The sequence below is a fragment of the Falco rusticolus genome, unplaced genomic scaffold, assembly GCF_015220075.1.
Source record: "Falco rusticolus isolate bFalRus1 unplaced genomic scaffold, bFalRus1.pri scaffold_123_arrow_ctg1, whole genome shotgun sequence".
NCBI classification, from domain to species: Eukaryota; Metazoa; Chordata; class Aves; order Falconiformes; family Falconidae; genus Falco; species Falco rusticolus.
This window is the reverse complement of record NW_023618158.1, coordinates 14,896-28,067: the sequence shown is the minus strand read 5'-3', so window position 1 is coordinate 28,067 and position 13,172 is coordinate 14,896. Positions and strand designations below refer to the sequence as shown.

The 13,172-nt window shown below is 53.5% G+C and overlaps 1 protein-coding gene across 1 annotated transcript; it reads left to right on the top strand.

The window, feature by feature from the left end:
- Window positions 1–8,225: 8,225 nt before the first annotated feature.
- Window positions 8,226–9,193, top strand: LOC119141976 (olfactory receptor 14C36-like). The gene has a single exon (XM_037374674.1). The coding sequence runs from the start codon at window positions 8,255–8,257 to the stop codon at window positions 9,191–9,193; it is 939 nt and encodes a 312-aa protein (XP_037230571.1). The 5' UTR covers window positions 8,226–8,254.
- Window positions 9,194–13,172: the final 3,979 nt, after the last annotated feature.

The following is a 13,172-nucleotide window of genomic DNA, read 5'->3' as shown; positions in this document are numbered from 1 at the left end:
TGCAAGCACTGTGAAGACTGATCAAGTCTCATAAATAAGCCAACACCCTCCACAAGCAGATGCCATTTCCAAGCTGTCTCTGATGAGGTGCCTTTCTGCAAGGGACACTCTCATGAGAAACCTTTTAGGTGCTAGATACGGAAATATAGATCTAAACACAAGGGAAGAGTTGGGTAAGGAGACAGTTTGGCTGTGGGGAGACATGCAAGCTTTTCCTTCCAGAAGCTAAAAACAGCAGCACAGGTGAGTGGTACCTAAAAGACCAAAGACTAAAGGGAGGAGAAAAATGGTGAATAACTGAAAGAGCCTTTGCTGAGACAGTCGCTGAAAAGATGACTTCAGAAGTCGTCACTGTCTCCTGCTCAGGTGCAAATATGTTAAAGATGGGAAACTTAAGGACAGGTGGTATAATTGTAATAATAATGGTGAAGTTCTGGTATAAAATCAGTATTTCCTTGAAGTATCGCTTTTGAAAGCTCCTTGAATTGGCAGAGGTCACTTGTGAGAAAGGACAAATAAATGTTGCAAGTGCCTTGGAAGGAGTCCATAAGTTTTCTGCCAGGGAAACCCATTCTAGTCATCACTTCTCGTGTTCTAAGAGGAGATGTTCACTTGGGAGTTGGTAACTGCAGTCCCAGGTAAAGGTAAGGGTGTGCGGTTGGCCATTCACCAGCAGCTTCCTGCAGATTTCTTCTTCCAATATGGCTTATTCTGCAACCCAGGGGCACACTCAGCTCAGCTCAGCCTGAAGGCCAAGAGGTACATGGAGCACAGCACAGGCCTGCTCAGGTTTTCTGTGACACTCATCACTAACTCCTCCATGTGCAAAGGGCTTCTGCTCAGATTCTCTCAACCTCCTGATGAAGGTTAGAAGGAGAACGACATCTCCTTTAGACCGCTAGAGAAAGGGACCTTTACTTGAAGGCCTTGGTTGAAGAGAAACTGGAAGATGATTTGCAGGAGCGGGCCGGAAATTAGGACCACGCGTGGCAATCAGTTAGCTGAAGGGAATGTGCTCGAGCTTGTAGGTCACTAACGCTGGGAGGACAAAGAGTGTGAATAGACACAACAATTAACATGATGAGCCATGCTGAGAGAGCATAGGGGAGTGGGGGACGGATGCCGCGAAGGAAAGGTAACACCTTGCTGTTAATTGATTGTAGTGTCCCTGTCTCCTGCTCAGGTGCAAATATGTTAAAAATGAGAGAAAGTAAGGGCGTGGTATAAGTGTAATAATAATGGTGAAGTTCAGGTATAAAATCAGTATTTCCTTGAAGTATCGCTTTTGAAAGCTCCTTGAATTGGCAGAGGTCACTTGTGAGAAAGGACAAGTAAGTGTTGCAACTGTCTTGGAAGGAGTCCATAAGTGTAGCTCAGGGAACCACAGGCTGCACGGACCCCCATGGTGAGGGGTGTGCCACCAGTTAGAGTCCCCTTGGGTGACATTTCTGGCACCAGAGCGGGTAACTGTCCAGGTGGATTTTCCAAGGGTAACTCCTGCCTCGCCAACCTGACAGCCTGCAGTTGTGCGTGAGGAGCTCCACAGTGGATGTCATTTCCCTCAGCTTCAGCAAAACTGTTGTCATGGCCTCCCTCAGCGTTCTTCTGCCCACGTGAGGCCATGACACTCTGCGTGGGAACAGAAAGAGATGGGTAAAACACCAGCGGGGTGGTCAGGCTGAGAGAGCAGTGGGGAAGGGCTCACACCCCACCTGGAGGCCACTGGGACATCCTGGGGCAGTGTGGGCTGAAGAGGGTCCCAATCGGAAAGTCAGCCAAGTAACGACAATCGCACCAATGTGGCTACATGTCGTCCTACTTTATGTAGCAACTTTGTCATATTTATACTTCTAATGCACTGTTCACGCGGCAGCTGCCTGACAGTCATTGGCTGTCGGTTACGTATTCATGTTACCTGTGCATTGGCTGTCATGCTGCAAGCGCCTAAGAAGGATGTGCTAACCTAGCGGTTTTCATATCTTGCTTGGCACCCGGCCTTGTTCTTGTACAATGCTCATTATTCTTTATTCTGCCTATTCAAGGACAGTACACGATCTTCAAAGGAACTTTGTAATCTGCAGGCCAGGGTTGTCCAACTCCTGCAAGGGGACAGTATGCCCTTGTTCTGCCAAGAATTCCCCTACACATCCCCCTTTTTCTTTTTGGACAACCCAGGCTCTATCAACAATTGATTCCAAACCTTCCTTCATACAGGAGAAAATATAACAAAAGATAACAAGCACAGCAAAGATAACAACAAAAATTTAATCCCTTCCATCAATAAGGTTTTCTACCAGCCAGCGATTCCCCATCCTTTAAGCCAATCGTCATAAGGATTTTCAGTAACACTGAGTTTCTTCGTATTATCTTGCAGTTGGGAAAGCTTTTTGTGAATGGACTCAGAATGATCAGCAAGATTCATACAGCACTTTCCCTCAAAATCCTCTCAGCCGTGTCCTAGTGCTAATAACAGAAAATCAATGGCAGCTCGATTTTGTATTAAAGCATGTCGCATACTGTCAACATCAGTGGTGAGTCATCTAATACTCTGCAGGTAATGTTAATTTGTTCTCTGTCCAAGAAGCCAACGGTCTCAACTGAGTGAGAGCCTTGGCAGAAGCAACTTGTGGTGTAAAGAGTGATGCTAAAATGACAGATGGACGTTCCCACAACTCAACATCATCTGTACATTCAGGTCCCAACTGGTATACACGACGTCTGATGCGTTTAAACTTGTTACTTATGTTCAGCATTTGATGGATACTAGGGGCAAATAATGTTAGTTTGCCAAAGCAGCATGGTCCTCCCGGTGCCCTTGCAGGTACGGCGGGCCAGGCACCATCTCCACAAACGCGGAATACTCCCCGAGGCAACATCTGTGCTTTTTCATTTGTCTCACCAGACCATGAAACAGGCCAAGTCCAATCGTTACAGTAACCGGTGATGTTAGAATGCCAGGGGGACCCAGGGGCAATCCAAGTACTATCATCTCTTGGTTTGTGGATCCTAAAATTACCGGAGTCAATGTCTTTCTTGTAAAACCCCCAAAATAAACAGTAGTTTCCCGGCATAGATCCTAAGATGTCAAGCTCCTGAGGTTCCATGCCGGTAACATTCCGGCCCTGAGCAATTTGGAACGCTGGAGCCCCCGAGGGGTTCCTTGGAATACCAAGTGATTGGCACCAATCGGCTTGCACAGACCCACTGTTGATGGTGCAAAAGTCATTTGCTGCTTGGTCGAGGTAGTCGGAGTATATTTTACCTGTTGTCCAGTGCCCAAACTCCTTCATATGGTTTAAAGGGACCCCAATCAAACAGGTACGAAATGGGCCAGATGGGGTAGCTAACGATAAGCAAAATGAATCTTGCCCTGTCTTGTTGGCCCAGGTAACCCACATGTGCATTTGTGGTTGGACAGGAACCCATGCTGTTCCTTGTGAGGGCATGCTGACGACTCCTATCAGCCCTACAATCAGATCAAGCAATTCCATTATCTCGCAATCTTGTTCCCAACTGACAAAAGAAGCACCACAAGCCAAGAGCTTGTGTTTTCTTTGTAGCTGAAACAACAGTTAAGTTTTTTGTCAAGGCCCACCAAGAGATAGCTTCTATTCTGCTGTCAATACTTTCTGGCATCCATATTGCTGGAAAATGTTGATTTGGCTTGAGGTTCAAACATTCCCTACAAGTATTTTCAAAAGTAATATTAGCAAAGCTCTTTTGACAATCTAAGTACAAAGCATAATCATTTCGCAAGCGGCTACAACCTAGAACAAAGTTCCGTCTACAGTTACCACAACTTAATAATATTGCTGCTCGTTCCCTATAGTTTCCACAAACAGCATTCTTCGTATTACAAATTTTTTTCAACACAGCATTACAAGCTCGTGACCCAAAGGATTGTCTTCTCGCTGCTGTCAACAGCACGTCTTCTCTGGTGGATGGGACTGGCCCAAGTTCTGCACAGAGTTTGTTAAAGACTGGTTGGAGATAAAGCTGTCACCTATATTTTCTCCGTTCCTCTGGAGTTGACATGCAGGGTGGACAAATCTGCTAGGGACCCACAGAGGTCCTTTATCTGTGGAAACACAAAAATATCCTCTACCGATGCACAACACTGGACTGGGTCCTTCCCAGTTGCCTGTAGTCATGCTCTTAGAATGAACCTGTACCCCAGGCATGGCCTGTGTTTGACTTCCCTGAATAGCCTGATGGTGTATAACAACGGGGGCCCTTCTCTTCCTTCTGTCAGGGACAAATAATTCAATGTAAACAACACCTTGTTTCATCGCTTGCTTACATCAGTCTTTCCTGGCGTCTTTCATGTCACTTAGCTGTTGTCCATGCGGCATCACACTCCATTTGATTGGTCCCGGAGTGGCGCCCACACGCTGCTCCCCCCTTGTGCAGGCATCCTGCTTTCTCTCACCTTTCTGTCCAAGTCTCTTACCTCTCTGCGAATGCAGTTTCTTTGTCTCTCTTGGCCTTGCATATGTCCTTCACAACACCTGAACAACACCTATCTTAAAAGCATAGGAACAGAGAATCATTTAGGTTGGAAAAGACCTTAAAGATAATCAAATCCAACCGTTACCACAGGACGGCCAATCCCATCACTAAACCATGTCCCGAAGCACTGCATCTATGTACTTTTGAAACACCTCCAGGGCTGCTGATTCCACCAGCTCCCTGGGCAGCCTGTTCCAATGCCTGACCATCCTTGCAGTGAAGATTCCTTGCAGGAATTTAGAGATCCTGTGGGTTTACATGGCAAGGGTTTGGGAGTGGTTTGGAGGTGTTTGTAGGGCTGGCAGAGGTGAGAAGAGATCAAGAGCTGACTCCATGGCCATAACAGCCACTTTCATTTGACTCCAAAATGGACCAGCCCCTGCCCAAACCTGAGCCAATAAGCAATCGCAGTGGCACCTCTGTGATACCCTGTGGCAGAAAGGACAAAACACAACGGGAGAGGAGTGAGAATGATGTGAGAGAACAACCCTACAGACATCAAGGTGAGGGAAGAAGGAGGGGAGCAGCGAGACAGAGGCTGGGTGGGATCCTGCAAGCCAGTGGTCAAGTAACCACGCGCTGACAGCCACAGGGCAGCACAGTGACAATGCTCCTTTAGGTGTCTGCAGGTTCTTTGCATCGGCATTCTAGCACAGCTGCCAGATGGGCCAGCAGCTGTGATGCTCCCCTGGATCTGAAACCCTGCATCATTCGTGTCCACCTTGGTTCTAGGAGCAAAGCAATGGTGGAGTCTCATCTCCCAGGGGAGTGAGGCAGGAGAGCAGCAGAGTGCAGGCCCCAGGTCACACACTGGCAGGCTGTGGCCTGTGCCGAAGGAGGGAACGCTCCTTCGGGTGCCCTGGAATTGCCCCACAAGCATGAACTCCATTGTCAGTGTTGGAGCTGTTGGAGGCTGCTGTCCTTGCCGAGCAGCTGTGCTGAGCTCTGCCACCTGCCTTGGCACTGGGTTCCCTCAGTGTCACAGCTCTGTCTGCAACAGGACGGGCTGCAGCTGCCTCTGCGTGGGCCCCTGGCTGAGGGCACTGCTGCACATCTGGGCTGAAGCCCCCCAGCTGTGGCACCAGCCCAGCTCTGCCTGGCCATAAGGCAACCTGGTACCAAGTGTCCCCGAGCCCGTGGGTGCAAAGGCTTTGCTTCAGAGCAGAGACATGGCCTGGGCAAGGGAGAGCTGAGTCTTTAGCCCTGAGACTACAAACCCAGAGCTACATGCCTACATTGCGTTACGGTAACTGAAGCCATCACACAGCAAAACCCCACACTGGAGATCTGAGCTGCTTTCCTGTGAACTTCCCTCTGTGCTGGCTACTGAAGGGTTAACAAAAGGTGACTCTCATGCTGAAAGCTTTTTTTTCTAGTAAGGGAATTGCCACTGCTGGAAATAAGTGTGTCCCCCCAGGTGAGGCAAGGCCCATGAGGGATGGCCTCATCCTGCTGCCCAGCAGGTTCCCCTGCAGCCCCAGGGACAGCTGGAGGGAGCCCAGAGGGGCAGAGGAGGGAGGCAGGGAGAGCTCAAAAGCAGCCCTTGGTGGGAGGCTGCTGAGAGCTCCCTGCTGGAGAAATCTGCAGAGCCCTGGAGCCGGTAAGTGTGTGGCTGCAGGGCACTGCCTCTGCAGTTCCTAGCCGGGTCTGCAGCAGCTGGGGCCCCCCCAGCCTGTGGGACCGTGTGGGAGCCTTGTGCTGTGGAGGAGGCCAGTGTGCTGCAGAGCAGGGCTTCCCTGCTGCAGCGTGGGAGGGCCAGGGCATGTGGGCTGCCTTGTGCCAGGGCCGGCTGCAGGGCTGTGAAGGTGGCTGTGCAGGCAGGGGTGCCCAGGGCTGTCCTTGCCAGCAGGGTCCCTGCAGCCCAGGGGGCTGTGTGCTGGGGCAGGGGCTCTGCCGCCTGCCAGGGGCAGCTCTCAGCCTGCCGGGGGGCTCCTGTGCGGCTGCAGGGAGACGGTGGGGGTGCAAGGAGTGAACCCCAGCAGGGCAAGGTCCCTGTTCTTCTGAGTAAGTGCTGCATGTGATAGGGTTGCTCACAGCTCCAGGTCATTTCCATGAAGACTTTCCATGAGCACGTTCATGGCAGGGGTTTTCTGCTTGGCTCTGTGCTTGCCTGAATCTCTGCTGCCCCTTTTCTGTGGCTCCGCTTGGTGGCAATGGAAACTCAGCTGTGCAGGTCAGAGCAGGGGCTGAGATGCTGAAAGCATCACAGGGAGGTTGATGAGGAAGCTGAGCAAGTGCCTTCCCTCCCCAGCACGCTGCAGGGGAAACCAGCATCAGCTCTCCTTTTCCATCCGGCTTTGGGGGAGCTGTTCTTCCAGCTGTGCAGAGAGAGAGCAGCTGCAGGGCAGAGCTGGGCACACAGGGGCTGAGCTGGGCTCTGTGAGCGCTGGCAGGGAAGAGCCCTGGGGCCAGAGAAAGAGCTGCTGGCAGGGACAGCTGCAGGCAGCAGAGCCCTGGGCAGGGAGGGGGGGAGATGCTGAGGGGGACCCTGATGCAGGGCAGATAGGGGCACCTCCTGGCCATGGTCTGCCGTGCAGGTGCCTTCCCTGAGCAACACACCTCTGCTCTCCTCTCCCACCCAGCACAGCCTTTAGACCGTTGGTTCCATGTGTTTCAACAGCTCCTGGTCCAGCAGAGCAGCAGGAGGGATGAAGTGCATCTCTCCTGCTGCCACGGTGCCATTTCTCGCTGAGCACAGCCTGAGGGTGACTGCCCTGCACTGCTGCTGTGTGGGAGGTGGTGTGCCGGGCTGGGGAAGGGGAAGGAGTTCCCGAGTGTCCCTTTGTCTCTCTCCTGGCCTTGCTCAGATGCTATTGGCATTGCAGACAGGCTCTCTGGCAAGAGGGGTTTCAGCTGCCGGCTCAGGCGCAGAGCTTGTGGGTCCTCCTGTGCAGACATGTCCTCAGCAAGGAGGTGTCCCAGCTTTCCCCAAACCTGTGATGCTGTGGGCAATGCAGTCTGTGAGGCTGGGGAAGGAGCTGAGTCTCCTGCAAGAACTTGCCACAGTCAGGACCTTTGACCACTTACTTCGGGTGTCCACCCAAGGTCTGTGCTGCTTCCAGGGCACACAGTGAGCCCTGGGTGTCCTTGGATAGCAGTGTGGTGCTGAGCCTTCGGTAAGGGATGAGGCATTCTGTTCTCTGCAGTGGATCCCTCTGCTCTCAGCAGTGCCTGGCTGCTTGTCAGGGTAACATGGCAGTGTGATCACTCTCCATCTAGAAAGGAGCAATTGCCGGGCAGCTGGGAAGGAGAGGGATGGAGAGAGCAGAGTCCCTGCCTCTGCCCTCAGGCACAGACAGTGCCCTTGCCTCTCAGCACTCACTCTGCTCTCCCTGAGCACGGCACAAAGCCCTCCTGACCTGACTCTGGCCATGGCCGTTGCTCAGCACGGGCAGAGCCGATGCTGACAGGCCCTTCTGCGCTGGGAGCAGTTTGGGCTGAGCCAGTGCAAGGCCAGGACTGGCCCCTGCCCCCAGGGTTCCCATGAAGCCCCTGCTGCAGAGCAGGGCTCACTGCTGGGCAGCCAGCGGGCACAGCCCCTGCTCCTCACAGCACACTCGGCCAGCACTCAGCACAGCTCCAGCCACGGCTCTGCAGGGAGCTCTCCTAGGAACGGCAGAGGGGGGGACATGGGGCACCAGGGGCGGGTCTAGAAGAAACGGCTTTCACTTGGCTTTACAGATGACTTGATTGACTTGTCACTATGTTTGCTTCATGAACGGGACCCTATGGTTGGAGGCAGCAGATGTCCAACAGCAGCTCCATCACCCAGTTCCTCCTCCTGGCATTGGCAGACACGCGGGAGCTGCAGCTCTTGCACTTCTGGCTCTCCCTGGGCATCTACCTGGCTGCCCTCATGGCCAACGGCCTCATCATCACTGCCATAGTGTGCGACCACCACCTGCACACCCCCATGTACTTCTTCCTCCTCAACCTCTCCCTCCTCGACCTGGGCTCCATCTCCACCACTCTCCCCAAAGCCATGGCCAACTCCCTCTGGGACACCAGGGACATCTCCTACTCAGGATGTGCTGCACAGCTCTTCCTGATTGTCTTTTTCCTTTCAGCAGAGTGTTCTCTCCTCACCGTCATGGCCTATGACCGCTACGTGGCCATCTGCCAGCCCCTGCACTACGGGACCCTGCTGGGCAGCAGAGCTTGTGTCCACATGGCAGCAGCTGCCTGGGCCAGTGGGTTTCTCTATGCTGCGCTGCACACGGCCAATACACTGTCACTGCCGCTCTGCCACGGCAATGCCCTGGGACAGGTCTTCTGTGAAATCCCACAGATCCTCAAGCTCTCCTGCTCACACACCTACCTCAGGGAAGTGGGGCTTATTGTGTCTAGTGTCTTAGTAGTGTTTGGGTGTTTCATTTTCATTATTCTGTCTTACATGCAGATCTTCAGGGCTGTGCTGAGGATCCCCTCTGAGCAGGGACGGCACAAAGCCTTTTCCACGTGCCTCCCTCACCTGGCCGTGGTCTCCCTCTTTCTCAGCACTGCCATGTTTGCCCACCTGAAGCCCCCCTCCATCTCCTCCCCATCCCTGGACCTGGTGGTGTCAGTTCTGTACTCAGTGGTGCCTCCAGCACTGAACCCCCTCATCTACAGCATGAGGAACCAGGAGCTGAAGGGTGCAATGTGCAAACTGATAACTGGATGTTCTGAAGGAATAAAATTATGAATAGCATTTATAATGTAGTTCATCACAGACCCTGACTGTCTTCTGAATTTTTTGTAGTTACTTGTGGTATTTCTGTTCTGATAAAGTTGTCATCCCCATTCTAATTCCTTCTGTGATTTTCTTTTCTGAAGGTGCCCTGCTCTCTCCTCATCTAACAAAGCCAAAGGGCCATTAGGCAACTTTATTTTTGCTGGGATTCTTCCTTCCAAGGCCTTTCTGGAGCTGCAGGGACTGTTCCTGTGTCCACAGACAGAGGGGAAAAGGTTCCTGGCATGGCAGCAGTACCAGGGAACACCAGCCCTTGGCTCTCCAGTGCTGTCCTCCTTCCACTTCCACACTCTCCCTCTGACCCCCTGCCTTGGTGTAAGGCGTGAGTGCTCTGGCAGCTTGGTCACCGCCGTGCTGCGTGGCAGTCCTGTGAGCGCAGGCAGGGGCAGGCAACGGGCACTCTGTGACGGTGCTGGCCTCCATAATATGTTCTGGACTTGTGGAGACCACCTGAATGCAGCACTGCAACGTGCTTCCTTGAACCGAGGTCCCCGTGCCCGTTGCTCATGACGAGGGCCATCTCCGCGAGGTGCCGAGCAGGGTGCTTCACCCCCGGGCTGAGGTGCTGCCAGCCTCTGGCAGGGGCAGCAGGAGGCCAGGCAGTCACTGTGCCTGCTGCAGTGCTCTGCCTCCGCACGTGCCAGGGACGGGCTCGTGCCTCTGAGCACCCCTGTGCGCGTGAGGCTGGGGTTCAACCACGCCAGCAGTGCATGAGGCCAGCTGAGGTGGGGACACCTCCCAGCGCCTGGCCGTTCCTGTGTGTGACTGCAGGAACAAAGGCCACTGTCCCAGGGAGATTCATCTCACCCGCCTTGGGCAGGCTCATTGCAAGTGCCTCGGTCTGATCACGGCACCCTTTCTGGATGGTGCCCTCAAATGTGTCCGAGCAATCAGGGAGGTTCTGGGGTCCTGGGAAACGGCAGACATCCAGCCTTTGTTCAGGAAAAGCAAGAAGGACAACTGGGAGAAATACAGGCTGCTCATCCTCACCGTAGTGTCTGGGGAAATGACGGTGGAAATACTCCTGCAGCCATTTCCAGGTAACTGTGGGACATCAAAGGGGTTGCTGCACCCATACGTATTGAGGCGAGAAGGGGATGGTTTGTACCTGGACCTTTGCAAGGGTTTTGACTTTTTCTCCTGCACTTTCTGTATAGGCAGATGGGTGACTTCTGGAGTGAAGAAATGGAGGATACTGTGGGGGGAAGTTGGCTGGGGGCTTGTGGCTATCTCTCGAGCTAGCTCAACAGCGTCAGGGAGCGAAACCCGACCTTGGGAGAGAGAGAAAGTTATGCTTGTTGAAGGAAGCCATGGGAGCAAGAGGAGAACCTTGAAGATAGGGAGTGGTCTGCAGAGCTTGTGGCCTTGTAGATAAAGGGAGTTGCTGAGCTGCTGTGTCTGTAGTAAAAGAAGAGCCCAGAGTGGAAAATTGCTGAGCACAATTACAGGCTGACACGTCAGCCCCCTGCAAAGGTATAAAAGGCTTGCTTGATTATTGATTAATAAAGTGTCTTCGAGGTGTCTTCAGGTGTCTTTGTGCCTTCGATCCTCTCCCAGAGTCGGTGCATCATACGCCACAGGGGCTCAAGACCAAATGTCACCAGTGGTCAAGTCCTCCTGGTGGCCACTGACTAGTGGCATCTTCCAGTGCAAGCAGTTGGGCCAGCTGTGTTGAATGTCTTTATTGTCTCCCAGCACAAGTTGACAAAGTGGCTTTCCAGACCCTTCTGTGGATGATGCCAAAGTGGGCAGAGCCCTTGAGAGATGCCATCCAGTTCACCCTGCCTTGAGCAGGACAGCTGGACAAGGGCATTACAGGGGCCTCTCCCAACCTGAGATATTCTGGGACTCATTGACTCACTTCCCTGGAGAGCTCAGCTGGGATGGGATAGCAGGGGGAAGAAGGGAAAACAGAGGCGCAGAAGCAGAGACAATACATGGTCCAGTAGAAACAAAGCAGTTCCCCTGAGGACTGTTCTTCCACCCAAATGGTAGGTAGGAAATCCATGAGATAAATTGGCTGACAGAAGCTTCCCTTCATCTGCTGGGTGCTGGGCCACGGGGAGGGTGACGGCTGAGGACGGTATCTCGTGGTCAGTTGTGTCTCAGGGACTCACATTCCAGCAGGAAGCCAATGGCTGTGACGGGGGCAGTGAGGCCAGTTCTGCCTGCGGAGGGGACAGGCCACCAGCAGCAATGTGCCTGGGAAAGGGGCGGTGAGGTCACCTCTGCCTGACACAGCGCGTAGGGCAGCCCCTGACTCATGGCTGGGACACGTGCTGTTAAGCTCCATCTGCCCGTGTCTCGGGCAGGCCAGCAGAACCAAGGGGCTTCTTTCTTGCTTGTCACGTCGCTGCTGCCTGAGGACATGACAGCACCGCAGCAGGCACACCGCTTGCTCGTGTCTATGCGAGAAGCTGAAAGGCTCGCAGCCTTGGAAGAGCGCGGTGAGGCCGTGGCATGGTCAGGGGAAAGGCCACAAGGAGGGTGACGGGTCGGGATGCCCGCCTGAAGGGTGGTTTCCCAGGTGGTGGAGCTTTCCTTGGAGGTAGGGAAGAGCAGGAGGGAGAAGCACTGCCACCCAGTGCAGCTGGGAAAGTGGAGACTGGAGGTCAGGAGGAGGAAATGTCACTCAGGGGCTTGTGCTGTGGTGGGAGACGTCGCCCAGAAGGAGTGTGAGATCAGTCCATGTCTGTGTGTTTGCAGGCACAGCGTGTGAGGGTGGGCAGACATCAGTGCATGTGTGGCAAGGGCAGGGTGAGAGCACGGTGGGGAAGCCAGATGGGTGCCTGCAGCCTGCCGGGGAAAAGCAGCAGCTGTGGGACAGCGTAGGGCAACGTGAGATGGAAGGCAAAGGGCACGGGCAAGGCTGGAAGTCACCAAGAGAACCCAAGGGCTGTCCCCTTGCGTACGGCCATTGTCTCTGCCACCAAGGCCTATGAGAAGACGAGTTGTCCTCTGGCCCTGGGGCCTCATGGCCTCCTTGTGACCACTTGCACTGAATTCTTCTCCCTTGAGTGATACTGCCCAGTGAAAGTTCCCAGCATTGGCCACAGCCTGCCACCCTGAGGCCTGGCACCTGCCCTCTGCTGCTCTCCTGCCTCACTGCCCCTGGGAGATGAGATTCCATAATTCCTTTGCTGCTGGAGCCAAGGTGGACAGGGGTGACGCAGGGTTTCAGATCCAGCTGAGCATCACAGCTGTTGGCCCATCTGGCAGCGGTGCTAAAACGCTGATGTGAAGAACCTGCATTCACCTAAAGGAACATTGTCACTGTGCTGTCCTGTGAATTTTGGGGTTGGTGGGTTGACCGTTGGCCTCCATGAGCCCACCAAGCCTCTCCCTCACTGCCCACCCTCCTTCTTCACTCGCTTGGTGTTTGTAGGGCTGTTTCCGTGCCCTGTTTCTCACTTTTTCTCTCTTACAAATGCTGCCCACTGTGTTATGTCCTTTCTTCCATTGGTTTTTCACAGAGGTGCCGCTAGAATGACTTATGAGCTCAGGGAGGTAGCAGGTCCATTTCAGAGCCAGCTGAATGTGGCTTTCATGTCCATGGGGCCAACTCTTGACCTCTTCTCACCTTTGTCAGCCCTACAAACCCCATGACCACTCCCAAACCCTTGCCATGTAAACCCACAGGGTCACAAAAGTCCCCAGTAAGATGTGAGGTCATTGACGCTAAGGCTTCCTCACGCTGGTTAAGTAAGAGTTTGGCCCCTTGCTCTCCCTGATTTAGGTTCTTTATGGCAGAGAAGAGACGCACTGGACCTCAGCTGTGGCACCAGGGCCAAGATCACTCATGTAACAAAAATAGCGGGTACCAAGTACCCAAAGTGCAACGCATGCTAAATTTTGCTGCAGAGCATACTGGGGTGGTTGGCAGGTGGCACTGTAACGGTGAAATGGAATGTCCCTAAGGAGAGGAAACCCA

Bases quoted from the DNA above. Each gene is read 5' to 3' on its own strand.
- LOC119141976 (XM_037374674.1), top strand. From the start codon at position 8,255: ATGTCCAACAGCAGCTCCATCACCCAGTTCCTCCTCCTGGCATTGGCA.